Below are 14598 nucleotides of genomic sequence, written 5' to 3'. Positions count from 1 at the left end.
GGCTGGCGGGCGTGCGTGGGTGCGGGAGGGCGGGTGTTTGGTTGTGCGTGCGTGCGGGCTGGCGGGCGTGCGTGGGTGCGGGAGGGCGGGTGTTTGGTTGTGCGTGCGTGCGGGCTGGCGGGCGTGCGTGGGTGCGGGAGGGCGGGTGTTTGGTTGTGCGTGCGTGCGGGCTGGCGGGCGTGCGTGGGTGCGGGAGGACGGGTGTTTGGTTGTGCGTGCGTGGCTGCGTGCATTAGCTGGATTAGACACACGTATGCAGCCTGCTATAGAAAACAGAAAACAATCGATAAGCGATCGCGTTTCATCGCATCGCACGAGTTCTCGGCAGGCATATTTTTTCACAACGGATCACGCAACATTATTGTGTCTGTGTTAATGTACATTAATCATGTATGGAACACGCATCTATCATTCACACAGACAGTGCAATACGCATGTACTGTATCTACCTACCTACTAGTAGTACAATCGATGCGTGCAGGTACAACACAAGTAGGCGTAGCGCACTGTTCAATAAATAATAGCCAACGGGAAGAAGAAGCTTGTTTCTAGGTAGAACACACACGAAGCTGCGCTCACATTAGCATTGGTGAATGCGCATGAACAGGTGTCGGCGTTTTGCCTTCGATAAGAATGAAGATTGGATAACATGCTTTATGAGTGGGAAGCTAAATGCATTTGGGGGGTTTTCGAGATAGTCCGCGCAAACTAATATTTTTAATGAGGGTATTATTGTTGTTGCGGTCTCACATATCGCTCAGAAATCTATGGCATCTAACAGCAGCAGCTGCCACCAAAACTGCTGTCATGCGGTAATTCACCTCTGAAGCCATTACAGGTTACCATAGTGATAGCCTCCACAGTTCCCGCTGCCGTCGTCTGCCTTAATGGCAGTTTCTGGATTAGCTACTGAGCACACTGATTCGATAAAACCATTTCAACGTTGTCCGCGATCTAGTAGCGGATTGTATTTTCCTACAATCTCGGTTTTCTTACTATAGTATCATATGTCGCGTTTTTGTTCGTAATCTCGTATTCGAATGTATTCTATATCACGCGGCACAACACAGCGTCGCCACACGTCCACGCATCTCACACCTGATAGCTCGCACGATACATGATCGATGTGCTCGCGGTGTTTCACGCGTCATCAGTAGAATAAATATAACAACATATAGCAGGAAAAAACACGCACCGCGTAATGGACGGATTAATCAACTGCGAACGGAGTAACAAGCGGACAAGCACTGGGGTTATTATTATACGCATGTTATAACAGCTTTCCAACGCGGCATGTGCGGTCATCAGCAGGTCTCCTCATATCACCGTCCACGTACGCGGTGTGGCTCGGATAGTTACGTGGCTGAGAGAGAAGGGGAGCACGTTAACAACAGCATCGAACGATGACCGTAGCGTGTTGCGACATTTTACGTCAAATTAGGCCATACAAGCGATTTCACGCCGTAATGTGAACCTTCGCCGTGTATCGATCTTACTCCGGCAGCAATAGCACGCCGCAAAATCCCCGCTATCTCTCCCTCTCATGCTCTTACCATTCCCGGCTTCGCTGCGCCGCAACGTCCTCGGGTGTAGTCGTGTATCACCATTCCCGGATGTCGTTCCCGTCGTCATGAGCGCTCCGGATGTAATCGTCGTCAGCGCCCCCGAATGTAGTCGCCTAGTCGGCGTCAGTGTCCCGGATGTAGTCGTCGTCAGTGTCCCGGATGTAGTCATCGTCAGCGCCCCCGGATGTAGTCGTCGTCAGCGGCGCCGGATGTAATCGTCATCAGTGTCCCGGATGTAGTCGGCGTCAGTGTCCCGGATGTAGTCGTCGTCAGCGCCCCCGAAAGTAGTCGGCGTCAGCGGCCCCGGATGTAGTCGGCGTCAGCGGCCCCGGATGTAGTCGTCGTCAGCCTCCCGGATGTAGTCGTCGTCAGCGCCTCCTATCATCACCACCGCCGCCAACACAATCACCACCACTACCGCCCAACCACCACTACCATCATCACCACTGCCACCACCACCGCCACCGCCATCATCATCACCACCGCCACCATCACCGCCACCAGCACCACCACCACCACCACCACCACCACCACCACCACCACCACCACCACCACCACCACCACCACCACCACCACCACCAATACCACCATCTCCACCGCCATCATCATCATCCCCGCCACCGCCGCCGCCGCCGCCGCCATCATCATCATCATCATCATCATCATCATCACCGTCACCAATACGGCCACGGCCACGGCGCCGGCACACGCGGTTGAAACGGAATCGAGTTACTTTCTTGCCGTTTATCGATTAACGCTGTAATTAATTGATGCGTGAGGTCAGGCCTGCGGAGGAACAGATGAATACCAATGTTCTCTGAGCTAATATATTTGTTGCGTATTACACTCACCAGCCACCTCCGCACGCACGCACAGAGACAGAGGGAGACAGAGAGAGTGGGAAGAGAGGAGGAGAGAGCAAAAAGATTGAGGAAGAGCGAGAATAAGAGAGAAAAAGAGAAAACGAGACGGGGTGATAGAGTGAGAGAGCGCTAGCAAGAGAGAGAGAGAGAGAGAGAGAGAGAGAGAGAGCGCGCGCGAGGGAGAGATCGAGAGATGGAGAAAGAGAGAAATTTAGAGCGAGAGATGAGGACGAACGTGAGAGCGATGGAGAGATGCACATCTTTAAGCTTAATTTTCATTACATGAAACTGAGACGACGGCGAAAAAAAACCAGATGCTATCAAGTTCGCGATGTAGAGATGTCGAAGGCAAAATATCAGAATATCGACCGACGGATTAAAGAAAGTATTCGTGTTTGCTACACTGCTTTTACCATGAAATTTATCATCTACGGGTAGCAAGCTGTTCAGTAGTTTTTGGTTCATGAAAGCAGGGCTAAATGCACATTTTACACTTTTATGGAATCAAGAGCTAACAATACCTGATCATGGAATCACCCAAAAGGATACGTTATTTTACGTCGGATAGTAATTATACTTCTGAACGTAAATTCATCATGGCCGTAGATCGCAGCGTGACGTCACGGCTAAGGAAGGCGTCTGCTAGCTATATATACAACCCCCACGGGGCATAACTGACTTCCCGATGAGGAAAAATGCAGGACTCGTGAAACATTCGCGTGGAATTTTCTATATATATTATTAGAAATAACTAGCTATTGATGCCTTCCGGTGTGTGTATGCGTGCAGAGTGGGGAGTGATTACAGTAACTACAGCAACGCCGCAAGTCTGCGTAGGACTCGGGAATGTTTGCAGGATGCCATCACATCTATCACCATAGGGCTAAGGTTAAAATTTTGATCAATTTTAAGATTAGAGTTCGTACAAGCGTAAGAGTTAGAGTTGGGCTAAAATAAGAAGTAGGGTTAGGGTATAAATAGTATATAGGTATGGTATGGTATATGGGGTAATATATGGGGATAATAAGAATTATGGTTAGAGCTATAATTTTATTTAAGGCTGCGGTTCGGGTTAGGCTTGGTAGAGAACAACTTAACGTTGATCCGTAACGCTGACTCCGTACTCCTAATGCTGAGGTAAGCAGATATTACAAATCGCTTGGGTCCCGTACTGAGGAAGGTGGTGAACTAACGACAACAGGTCTAGCTGTGCCTCACTGTCACGTTAGCTTTATCATCTAGGGGCGTTACAGCTCAGCCTATATATCTTCCACATACGATTCCTATCTCTATAACAATTACTGCTGTTCTTAGCCTAGACTCTAGAGCGAGTTATATATTAAAAGAAAAGAGCGAAAGACAATGATGGGGCAAATCAGAGATATTGAAACGGACAGAGCGAAAATGAGGCAGAGACTGAGAGAGTGAGATAGAGAGAAGGAGGAGAAGGAGCGTGATTAAAAATTTAAAGAAAGTGAGCAAAGTACTTCACATACAAATATCTCGCGCGAACGGCACGCAACTGCCCGATCATTCTCCCTACATCACAACGCCCCCCCCCTCCATTCCCCTCCTCCATCAGTCTTCCCATTCCTCTACCTCCTATAGTTCCATTCCTCTACTAGTTCCCCCCATCCCCCTGCCGCCCCTTTCCTTTCTATCGTACCAGTGAGGGGCCACTGATTTATTATTGATCTTCGACGACGCTGACGGCTGTCATTGTGCGAGGGCCTGCCTGTACACGTAACAATGCGGCTGCAGCGCCAGCAGCCGCTGCTACGTCTCCCGGGATTGGTCGGAGATGTGTGTTGCGCATACGATAATCAGACAGGTATAGCAGCAGCTGTGCCGCAGCGCTGACGGGTTGTCAACAAGCAGAGAGCTTCATCGTCACATTATTTGATCACGGTAAACACACAAACACACATATACACACGCACACGCGCATGGACGCACACACACACACACACACACACACACACACACACACACACACACACACACACACACACACGCACGCACACACACACACACACACAGTGGCGTAGACAGGTTCTCAGTTGTGGGGGGGATGATTTCGCTGTTACTTCCATCATAATGTATATGAAGAGGGTCGCGAGTAGCGGCACACCGCGAGCGCCTTGGCGCAAAGGCCTTAATGGGTGGGGTCAGGGGCCCGCCCTAGGGGCCCTGGCGGGGTGCAGGGAAGAGCCCTTGCCGGGGGTCCAGGGGCGGCAGCCCCGGAAGCTTTGGATTTTAGCAATTTAAACCTTCAAGATTGTCGTTTGAGGTAATTGAAAAAAATTGATATATTGTAAGTGCAATTTGTGAATTCGAGGGTAATTTTTTTCTTTGGATCCCAGGTTTAATAACACGCACCCCCCCCCCACACACACAACCAGTGGCGGATCCAGAAGTGAATTCTGAGGGGGGGGGCGAATCATGCGAGCTCAAGGGCACGAAGCGGCGCACTGTGTGGAATTGTTAAAAGTTGCAATCTAAAGCAATCAATTTGGACATCTTTTACATAGAATATCAGGATTTTTCCTCCTTTAGGGGGTGTCCCCTCCTGTTTAGGGGGTCGGGGACTCCGCGAAATTTTGTTGAAAGTAACACCTCTCGATGCAATTTCTGCACTTTGAGGCAGCACTATTAAACAATCTTCATCACAATAAACATCACTGTTGAGTTGGAGTATTTTACTTTGGAGACACAAAGACTAAAATGTACTTACCCAAATCTGTGCTGTACTGGGGTTGCCAGTGCGAGACTTACCTAGGCTAAAATACCTTTACCTGAAAATTCTAGGGGGGGACCGTCCCCTGTGCTACTGACCCCCCGGTTGACATACTACAGCACTGGATCATCATCCCCCTGAAATTTTGATAAAACGATATATTTACTGCAGTAAGTGAGAAACACTTAAAACTGCAAAGGATATGTCGAAAACAACCAGAATTTGAACAATCGTGCATATTTTTCACCCCTTATACAAATCGGAGATATACTTTCCTGTCGGGTCTCAGCACCCCACTCCCCCCTCCCCAAAGATGAGATGAAATTGGACTTTTCCCATTCAACCCCCTGAAAATTCAATATCCCAACTCTCAATAGGTCTATTCTAATTTTTGATAAGCAAGGATTTAACTTTCGTGAGCAGTGATAAGACGTGATTTGGGGATTTTTGAAAAAATCGTATATGCATGGGAATGCGTCCAAAATTAACACGTCTGAGCTTCAGTAAAATAATGTCATTCCTTGGAACGAATACTTTCTGTAATAATACATTAGGAGAGTATGAATAGCGCGATGACGGATTTGTAGATAAATATCCAGTATTTATTGTCTGGTAAAAATATTAAATTTTTCCATTTTCTTCCTGATGTAGGGGTGATGAAAGCCACCCCACCTCAGTGTGGGGAGGGGGTATACCCCCATCCCCCGCTATCTACGCCCCTGTCAGAGGAACTCAAATTTGATTTTGATATGCATACAAATATTCATAATCATAATCTTTGTTAGCAGTACTCTACATGCGCCGCGGAACGATTTTTGAAGTGGGGGTGCTAAATTTGTTACGCTCGACAGTGGCCAATGCAGGGATTTCGAGAGAGGTGGTAAGAAACATGCGGGGGTATGCGGGTCTCCCCCAAAATTTTGAATCCCCCATTTTTCTCCTGAAAGTAGGGGGGATGATTTGTAACGCCATCCCCCCCACGTCAATAATGTGGGGGGATGCATCCCCCCATCCCCCGCCGCTATCTACGCCCCTGCACACACACACACACACACACACACACGACACGACACACACCCACAACCACACCACACACAAAAACAAACACACACACAACACACACACACACAACACACACATAAACACACACCACACAACACACACTCCCAACACACACACATACACGCCACACACGCACGCACGCACGGAACACACACACACACACACACACACACACACACACACCACCACACACACACACACCACACAACACCACATACAGAGAGAAAGAGAGAGCGCACACAGATCGAACAGAAACACCGAAAATGAACGCGTCTCGGTACCACACGTTAATTAGATTAAGTCAAGTCGACAGCCATCGAACATGAACGCGAAATCGCGGAACTTGACTATCGTGCTCGTTAGCACGTTCGCTAATGACACATTTTCTACGTGCAAATTATGAATAATGTCTTCGCATAAGATTGTTTTTATATAATTATTTAGCAATGTTGCTGGCTTAACTTGAGAGCGCGTGTAGCGTGATTAGGGAACGTGATATTCACGTACATACTCTGTGGTGCCGGTTGGGAAGAGTTACGGCCGCACTGTCTCATCCAATCATAATCGTTTTCATCGTAAATCTGCAATTCCCGTGATTTCAGTTTAATTTGAATATTCAGTAGGCAGTATATGCAATTATTGCTATTACTGCTACCATGTAACAGTAATTACCCTCTGAGTGGCGGTTTTCTAGTTTTGTTTTGCTCCGTATTTCGTAGAAATATTATTGTATTATTATTATTATGCCTACTGTTGGCCTTTTATCATTCCGTTTATCCGTCACTTTGAAAAATACATGAACCATGGTCGACTATTCTCGGTATTATAATATTGGCTAAGGGTCGTTTGGGGTACTTAATATTTATTCATGGACTTAATCTCTCTATTACCGCGGCTCTTTAACACCGGTATAGTGATATACGGCTAGTGGAGTATCTATAGAAACTACTCTCTCTCTCTCTCTCTCCTCGCTCTTCTCTCGCTTCTTACTCGTTCCCTTTTCTGCTACCCTTTCTATTTAGACCAGTGTAGCATTGCCGATGTAGACTGCTGTATGCACGTCAGACAGACAGACTCACGCGTACGTGTGCACGATAACCGTGCCCTGTTCTAATGAACTGTTTCCCAGAGGTAGCCGATCGTTCATTCCCCCTCCATGTCATTATCACTGATAAATAATTAAATAACATTGACATTTGCACGTTGCTCCCCTCTGGGTCCCCGATGAAGCATTCATTAATTATAGCGTGAATGCAGAGATATTGCGTTTTAGAGTGAATTTAAGTTGGCAGCAGCAAGATGGACGGACGGCTAATGCACGGGGAGTGTAGCAATGTTGGTATCTTGTCATGTAGATTGTTTGAGTTTCATCGAATTTTTGGATAATTAAAATTCTCAAGTTATTCCAGCTGGTATATGTACGGGTAAGGCCCACAAAATTACAAGGCAGAATTATTCCGATGAGCCGTTGTTTCAGGGATGCTGGTTCGTAATGAAAACATTACTAACATTATAAAACATTGGGGAAATCAACGTCACTTGTATTGGAACCACCGAGTGTTGTAATTAAATGCATCATAGGTATGATCATTTGAGGGGATACAATTTACTCCGTCTAACATTCTTCATACGCTGTATGGACGCCACTTATAATCCACTCTAATAAAATTGGCTGTTTCAACTATTATATATTAGTATATATTACTTATATTATATACTATAGTATATATATATTTATATCGTGGAATGCTCCAGAAAAACCTAGTAAGAATAGATCACATCGTATACACAATAGGACAGACTGAGTCGTCTGAGCTACACGCCCCCCCCCCCAAACATGCATCATAGCCTCCCCCTTCCCCGAGAGAGAGAGGGGGGGAGAAAGAGAGCGAGAGAGAAAGAGAGGGCGCGCGAACGAGAGAGAGAGGGGGGAGAGTCAGCGAGCGAGAGGAAAGCGAGAGAGAGATAGATAGATAGAGAGAGAGAGAGAGAGAACGAGAGAGAGAGAGAGAGGGGGGGAGAGATTCCCCGTTTCCTCCGTCTATAACGACAACGCAGTTATTACATTCACGAGAAACACCGAGCGAAAATATCGCGCCGTTTTTCCGATCGTTCGACTGCTATAGACTATTGTCTGACGATATTTCTGTTTTGTTTGCGTTCGCAGATTCTCCACATGCACATAGAGTCTCTGGAGCGATTGCAGATGACAACGATAGGTTCTCCTCTTTACATACAGTGCAAGACCTTCCAGTGTGTCACCCTGATCGTACCGCGGGAGCGAGATTGCCAGGTGAGGTAGCTCACATACCTGTTACTATTAATTAACATTCACGTTAGCTATTGTTGGATCGGAATGGTGGCGCGATGCAGGTCCTTACAGGTTCGTGTGAACGGTCGTACTACCGCGAAAACATCGAGAAATAACCCAGCAATACCGCTACGACGATATAAGCGTCCGTGTTCTAGCGGCGATATTATTATTCAGTCACGGAAGAAAGCCGAGGAGGGGGCATCTCTCGCTTCTCACCTACGACCGCCGTCGCCCGCAGTCCCCAACATATCCCACTCAGGCAACTCTGGCCTGGCTCTAGTAACTATATCCCGTCACGGTAATGTTAAGGGTGTGATATCTGTAGGGGTTTAGCAGTGATATATAGCAGTATATGCATTGTGTGCGTATAATGCACAGGCATGCGTTACTTTGAAAGACAGACAACCTATCCGAGGCAATATAGGGCTTTGTGGGGGCACGTTATGATGCCTATTTGCAGCGCTTCGTGGTGAAATGGCTATTTGTGAAACTTTATGGTGAATAATGGTGACAGCTTAGAGGGGATTTGCGGTGGACCAACGCGGTGTTTAGTTATGTATCGTCATGGTGTTTAATTATCATAGTTGGTGCTGCTTCCGGGTATCATTTCATGGTATTCAATAGTTGTCAAAAGTTAGTACATCATATCGTTTAATGGTGACATCGGGCGGTGTTGATTGGTAACGGTTGATGTGCTTTAATATAATAATAACAAATTATAATGCTGTACAATGATACATCGCGATATCTAATGTTGCCACCCCGTTGTATGTAGCACTGGTGTCTCGTTGTGATCAATAAAAACACATCCAGTGTTTAACTGTAGCGTATTGTTGTGTTTCATAATAACAATGATAACGTCTTGCGACGTTAAATGACAACGCATTCTCGATTTCCATTGAAACGTCTCGTCACGTGTGTTAATGTAGCAGATTTTTTGTGTCGTGTTTTGTGATAGCTTGTTTCTACGTGTTTTCAATAACGCCTCGCAGTGTTCAATAACAACGTTTTCCCGAATTCCATTGAAACATCTCGCCATGTGTTGTAAGCAATGTAGCAGATTTTGTGTGTCGTGTTTTGTGATAGCTTCTGTCCACGTGTTTTACAATAACGCCTCGCGGTGTTCAATAACAACGCCTTCTCGCAGGACGTCTACATGACCCTGCAGGAGTTATCGAGGCCCATGAACCTGGATGAGCTTCACGCGTTCTACTACAGTCCCTCCGCGGATACGCTCGTTCAGGGCACCGGCTGGACGCTGTACGATGCGGAGAGGGAGTACGAACGCATGCAGGCCATCTCTAGCGGTGGCTGGTGCACCAGCAACATCAACGCCACCTACGAAGTAAGTCCCACAGCGAGCTGTCTGCTGGGGGTGTCCTTGTTTGCAGTGGTAAAAAGAGTTGTAACAAGTCACCTTTGACCTGATGCGGGTTTGGTCAAACAGACACAATGTTTAGTGGGGGAGGGCTTTTCAGGAATATGTGTGGGAATTTTCACTCCTCAAAACTCCTCGAATCTAATTTCGTTCGATTATCTTATTCGATTTTCATTGTAGTCACGTTTTAAAATTCGACTCTTGTATGGCGACCCAGAACTGTGCGGTCTGCCATTTTAAGTGAAGTGCTAACGACGGTGCGCATCGACCGCTCGAAGTCTGAGTTAACAGCTCAATTGTTGGAAGACATGGGTCCTAGGGGTGCAGGCATGCGACGTGAATCACAGTCAAAGCTAGTAAAGCCCAAGAGCCACCGCGCAGCAATTGTAGAATCCCTCGTGAGGAAAATCACAGATGATTGAATACGTCCGTAGAGGGTGCTGACAGTCACAACGTCTTTTATACTGTCGGTTGAATTAATGTTACGCAACGAAATAGCTGACAGTTTAAAATATCACCGTTAGGAATAAATCACACGATGAACAGAACCAATGACAAATCACTTTAACGATGCAAATAGAACAGCACCAGTTCACCTCAATTATATCACAGATGACCCGTCGACCTTCTAACGGTCACAGCTATAGCCGCGTAGAATTCGTGACAAGTATATCCCCTGGCAGTGACAATTATGATAACAAATCGTGAGAAATGTTGACACTCAATGCGATAATTCATGCAGACGGCGATGATGGCGAGGACGGACAGATCTCAATTATCATAACTAATAGCTAATGGAATTGGTATTTTTTGTTGGACTATCGGGCCGCTTGGAGGTCCCGCCAAATCATTTCTTAGTGGTGGAATGATTGAGCAAATAGTCTCGTCTGTAAACAAACCGAAACTTCACTGATTAAATTACGGCCTCGCGCACACACACGAACGCAACACACGAACACACACACACACACACACACACACACACACACACACACACACACACACACACACACACACACACACACACACACACTCATATCGCGTTAAAATGCATTCAATGCTTTTAGTTTCCATTCGGTTTAATCTGTATTTCAATCGTAAACAATTACAAGAAGATCGAAGCCAGCTGACGCACATATTATCCGTGTCCTTGAAGGAGACGCTAAGGACAGTTGAATCCAGTCGTCAGTGCAAAAAAAATTGCCACCAAGCGCGCACGCACTCTCTCTATCTATCTTTCCGTCTCTCTCTCTCTATCTATCTATCTAGCTAGCTATCTAGCTATCTATCTATCTATCTATCTTCCGGGGTTTCATCTCCTTGGTATATGTTGCTCCTTGGTTCCCTGCACAATTTTTTTGTCAGCAATTTGAGTGCTTTGATTAGCTAAACTCTGCATGAGAGCTTCCCCGGACCCCTGCCAGGGGCTCTGCCCCTGGACCCCACCAGGGGCACTAAGGCGGGCCCCTGGGGCCGGATTCATCAACGTTGCGCAAAGTGTATTGCGTACACAGAGTTTCTACGAAGTACGTACGCAAAGCTCGTAGGTGCAATTCATTAACGCAGCGTAGCACCTGCGTACGCAAATGTTGATGAATTCCGGTGTAAATCCACTACGCCATCGTAGCTGCTGGCTGTTGAGGGGCGTGCCTAGCATAAACCAATCACACTGTGCGACACATACCATAGGAACCAAACTGACGCCTCTCTTGTATGTAAACCATATAACTCTAGCTGTCTACAGGAGTGCTGGGGGATGTGATAGTTGTCCTCATTTTCGTTTGTATGATTGTGTTCAACACTCGATGAAAGCAGCGACACGTACGCGTGCGTGCGTGCGTGCGTGTGCACGCACACGTGCGTGCTTGCGTACGTACACGGGCGTGCGTGCATGCGTACGTACACGTGCGTGCTTGTGTGTACGTACAAGTGAGTGCGTGTGCACGTACAAGTGCGCACGGCGTGTGCACGTACAAGTGCGCACGGCGTGTGCACGTACAAGTGCGCACGGCGTGTGCACGTACACGGCTAACTACGAACTCGCTTATAACGAAAACAATGCCAAGCTATGACAAAAAAGCGTCAAAGGCGCCGCCTGTCTGTGTAGTATGGTAATTATTTATTTATTTTTAGTTGAGTAGTAATTTTATAATGTTTTCTCAATAAAATAATGCATGCTGCGGTATGCTGGAAACACCTGCGGAAATTTCGAGTGGTTTACGGCACCTCGTCAGCTCGTTCATCAGTTACGCAAAGGTTTACGTAAATTTTAGCTTGATGAATCGCACATAAAACGGCCTCGCTTGCGTACGCGAAATCGTACGAAAATTTACTAAATAGCTGTGTTGATGAATCGCAACTAAGCAACGTCGATTGCGTACACAAGATTTACGCAAAATATTTTGCGTACGCAGCTTGATGAATCATGAATCTACCCCCTGGACTTTGAAGTTCTTCCCCCTCTCTTTCTTTTTGTAAAGATTCGCTAACACACTTGCGTCGAGACAATTTAATTACATATATTGCTTCGTGTCTTGATCTTTATTCTGCTGCGATAGACCACAGCAGCATTCTTATCGCGAGTCGGTGGCATCATTGCAACGTTTCGAAATGCATCGAGCAAGAGGCTGATATCTAGTCTATACACAGGCAAGGCTCGACCAACACCCCAATCGAGAGCTAGAGTTCGCCCCGCCGACCAATACGGCATCCGGCCCGCCATCTTATCTAGATAAATCTCCATCATCCTCTCTTTTCTTTTTCTCTAGCTCTGTGATGTGTATCCATCCTTCTCTTTCTCCAGCTCTGTGATACATATCCTTCTCTTTCTCCAGCTCTGCGATACATATTATCCTTCTCTTTCTCCAGCTCTGTGATATATATCCTTCTCTTTCTCCAGCTCTGTGATACATATCCGAAGTGCATTGTTGTTCCCCGTGGGGCTACCACTCCCATGCTGGTGGCGAGCTCTATGTTCCGCAGTAGAGGGCGTCTGCCCGTACTCTGCTACTATCACAAGGAGACGCAGGTGAGTGATGGCAATAGTGTTACCTGGCGAGAACAGGGCCTACTACCTTGGTAGTGTCTCGATCTCGTTGGTGTAGACTTCAGCATTTTCGTATTTTGTTGATACATGCATTCGTGGAGATATAATTGTTGCTGAAGTGTTAGTGAAGACAACGCGAGCGGTTGCTAGCACGAGTTTGCGTCAATGTTCGGGTGTGTGACCTTAGATGTGCCATCCACTGGTGGAAATCTATCCTGAAATCGCTAAGAAAATAGAATTATACGATAATGATTTTCATTTGTTAAAATGCGCTATATATATATATATATATATATATATATATATATATATATATATATATATATATATATATATATATATATATACATACATATATACTCGTCGCTAGCTCGCTATGCGTGCAGTTGTGGTTGCTTATCTGTAGATGGCGCTGCGTACTCGGTCATCGTCTGCTCTCTCGCTATAGGCTACGATCACACGCTGCAGTCAGCCTCTCTCTGGCTTCAGCGCTCGCTGTCAGGAGGATGAACAATTGTTGAATCTCATACGGCAGCAAAACCCTACCTCCGCCTTCCTATACGTGGTTGACACTCGCCCAAAGGTATGTCACAACACTACCTTTATTAATGGTTGACACTCGCCCAAAGGTATGCCTCAACACTACCCCCACCTTCATATACGTGGTTTACACCCATCCAATGTATGTCTCCATCATTAGTCGACACCCGATAAGTACCTCAATGTATCTTATATCATTTAACATTGGCTCTTTCCTCTTGCACATCATTGCCGCCTAAACCTATCAATTTTATGGCCGACGCCGACATACACCCTATATATATATATATATATATATATATATATATATATCTCTTCAGGGCATTCCACGCGTTCTTTGCCGCATGCATAAGTAATGGCGTCTATTCACAACTTACACGCGGCGTAATAGAATATGGCACGAAGGCGTAACACGAGGCAAATTGGATTGGTTTTCGCCGCGTCAACAACGACGGCTAAACGGCGACGACGTCTGGGTGTCACGTGGCATTTGCTTGTCCCGCAGATCAACGCGCTGGCCAATAAGGTGGCGGGGAAGGGCTACGAGAACGAGAGCTTCTATTCCGACATCAAGTTCGTCTTCCTGGGAATCGGCAACCTGCACGTGATGAGAAGCAGCCTTCGCAAGCTGGTCGAGGGTGAGCTCTATACGTGGTCATCACTTGCAGTGCAAATAATCTATAGTATTATAGCTATAGATGCTAATGCGTGATGGGGCAGAGGAACGTGCGCCTGCCCGTCTATATACACAGGAAATCATGCGTGAAATATATGGATGCTGGAGTAGTTACCTATAGAGACGAAGATAATTATTTGGCGTCCGGGAGAAGTAATTAATAATTAAATGCTTATTGTCTCGTCTGCGGAAAACCTCTAGAGGTTACATCGATCAATAACCTATAGAGCGTGTGCGGCAGAGGCAGACAAATAGCGAGAGCGAGAGAGAAAGAAAAGGAGAGAGAGAGAGAGAGAGAGAGAGAGAGAGAGAGAGAGAGAGAGAGAGCGAGAGCGAGAGAGAGAGAGAGAGCGAGAGAGAGAGAGAGAGAGAGAGAGAGAGAGAGAGAGAGAGAGAGAGAGAGAGAGAGAGAGAGAG

General features: G+C 46.6%; 1 protein-coding gene across 1 annotated transcript in view; it reads left to right on the top strand.

Annotated features, from left to right (window-relative positions):
- The window catches only part of LOC106810066 (myotubularin-related protein 6-like), a 46333-nt gene that overhangs the window by 24405 nt on the left and 7330 nt on the right, over nt 1–14598 (top strand). The window contains exons 3-7 of the mRNA XM_014813330.1: nt 8395–8520; nt 9689–9886; nt 12819–12947; nt 13414–13548; nt 14011–14172. Coding sequence (XP_014668816.1) covers nt 8395–8520; nt 9689–9886; nt 12819–12947; nt 13414–13548; nt 14011–14172 — 750 coding nt within the window. The remainder of the gene's footprint in view (nt 1–8394; nt 8521–9688; nt 9887–12818; nt 12948–13413; nt 13549–14010; nt 14173–14598) is intronic.

The sequence above is a fragment of the Priapulus caudatus genome, unplaced genomic scaffold (genome assembly GCF_000485595.1).
Source record: "Priapulus caudatus unplaced genomic scaffold, Priapulus_caudatus-5.0.1 Scaffold408, whole genome shotgun sequence".
In the NCBI taxonomy this organism is placed as follows: Eukaryota; Metazoa; Priapulida; class Priapulimorpha; order Priapulimorphida; family Priapulidae; genus Priapulus; species Priapulus caudatus.
The sequence above is the reverse complement of the archived record's forward strand: the minus strand, read 5'-3'. Positions and strand labels throughout refer to the sequence as shown.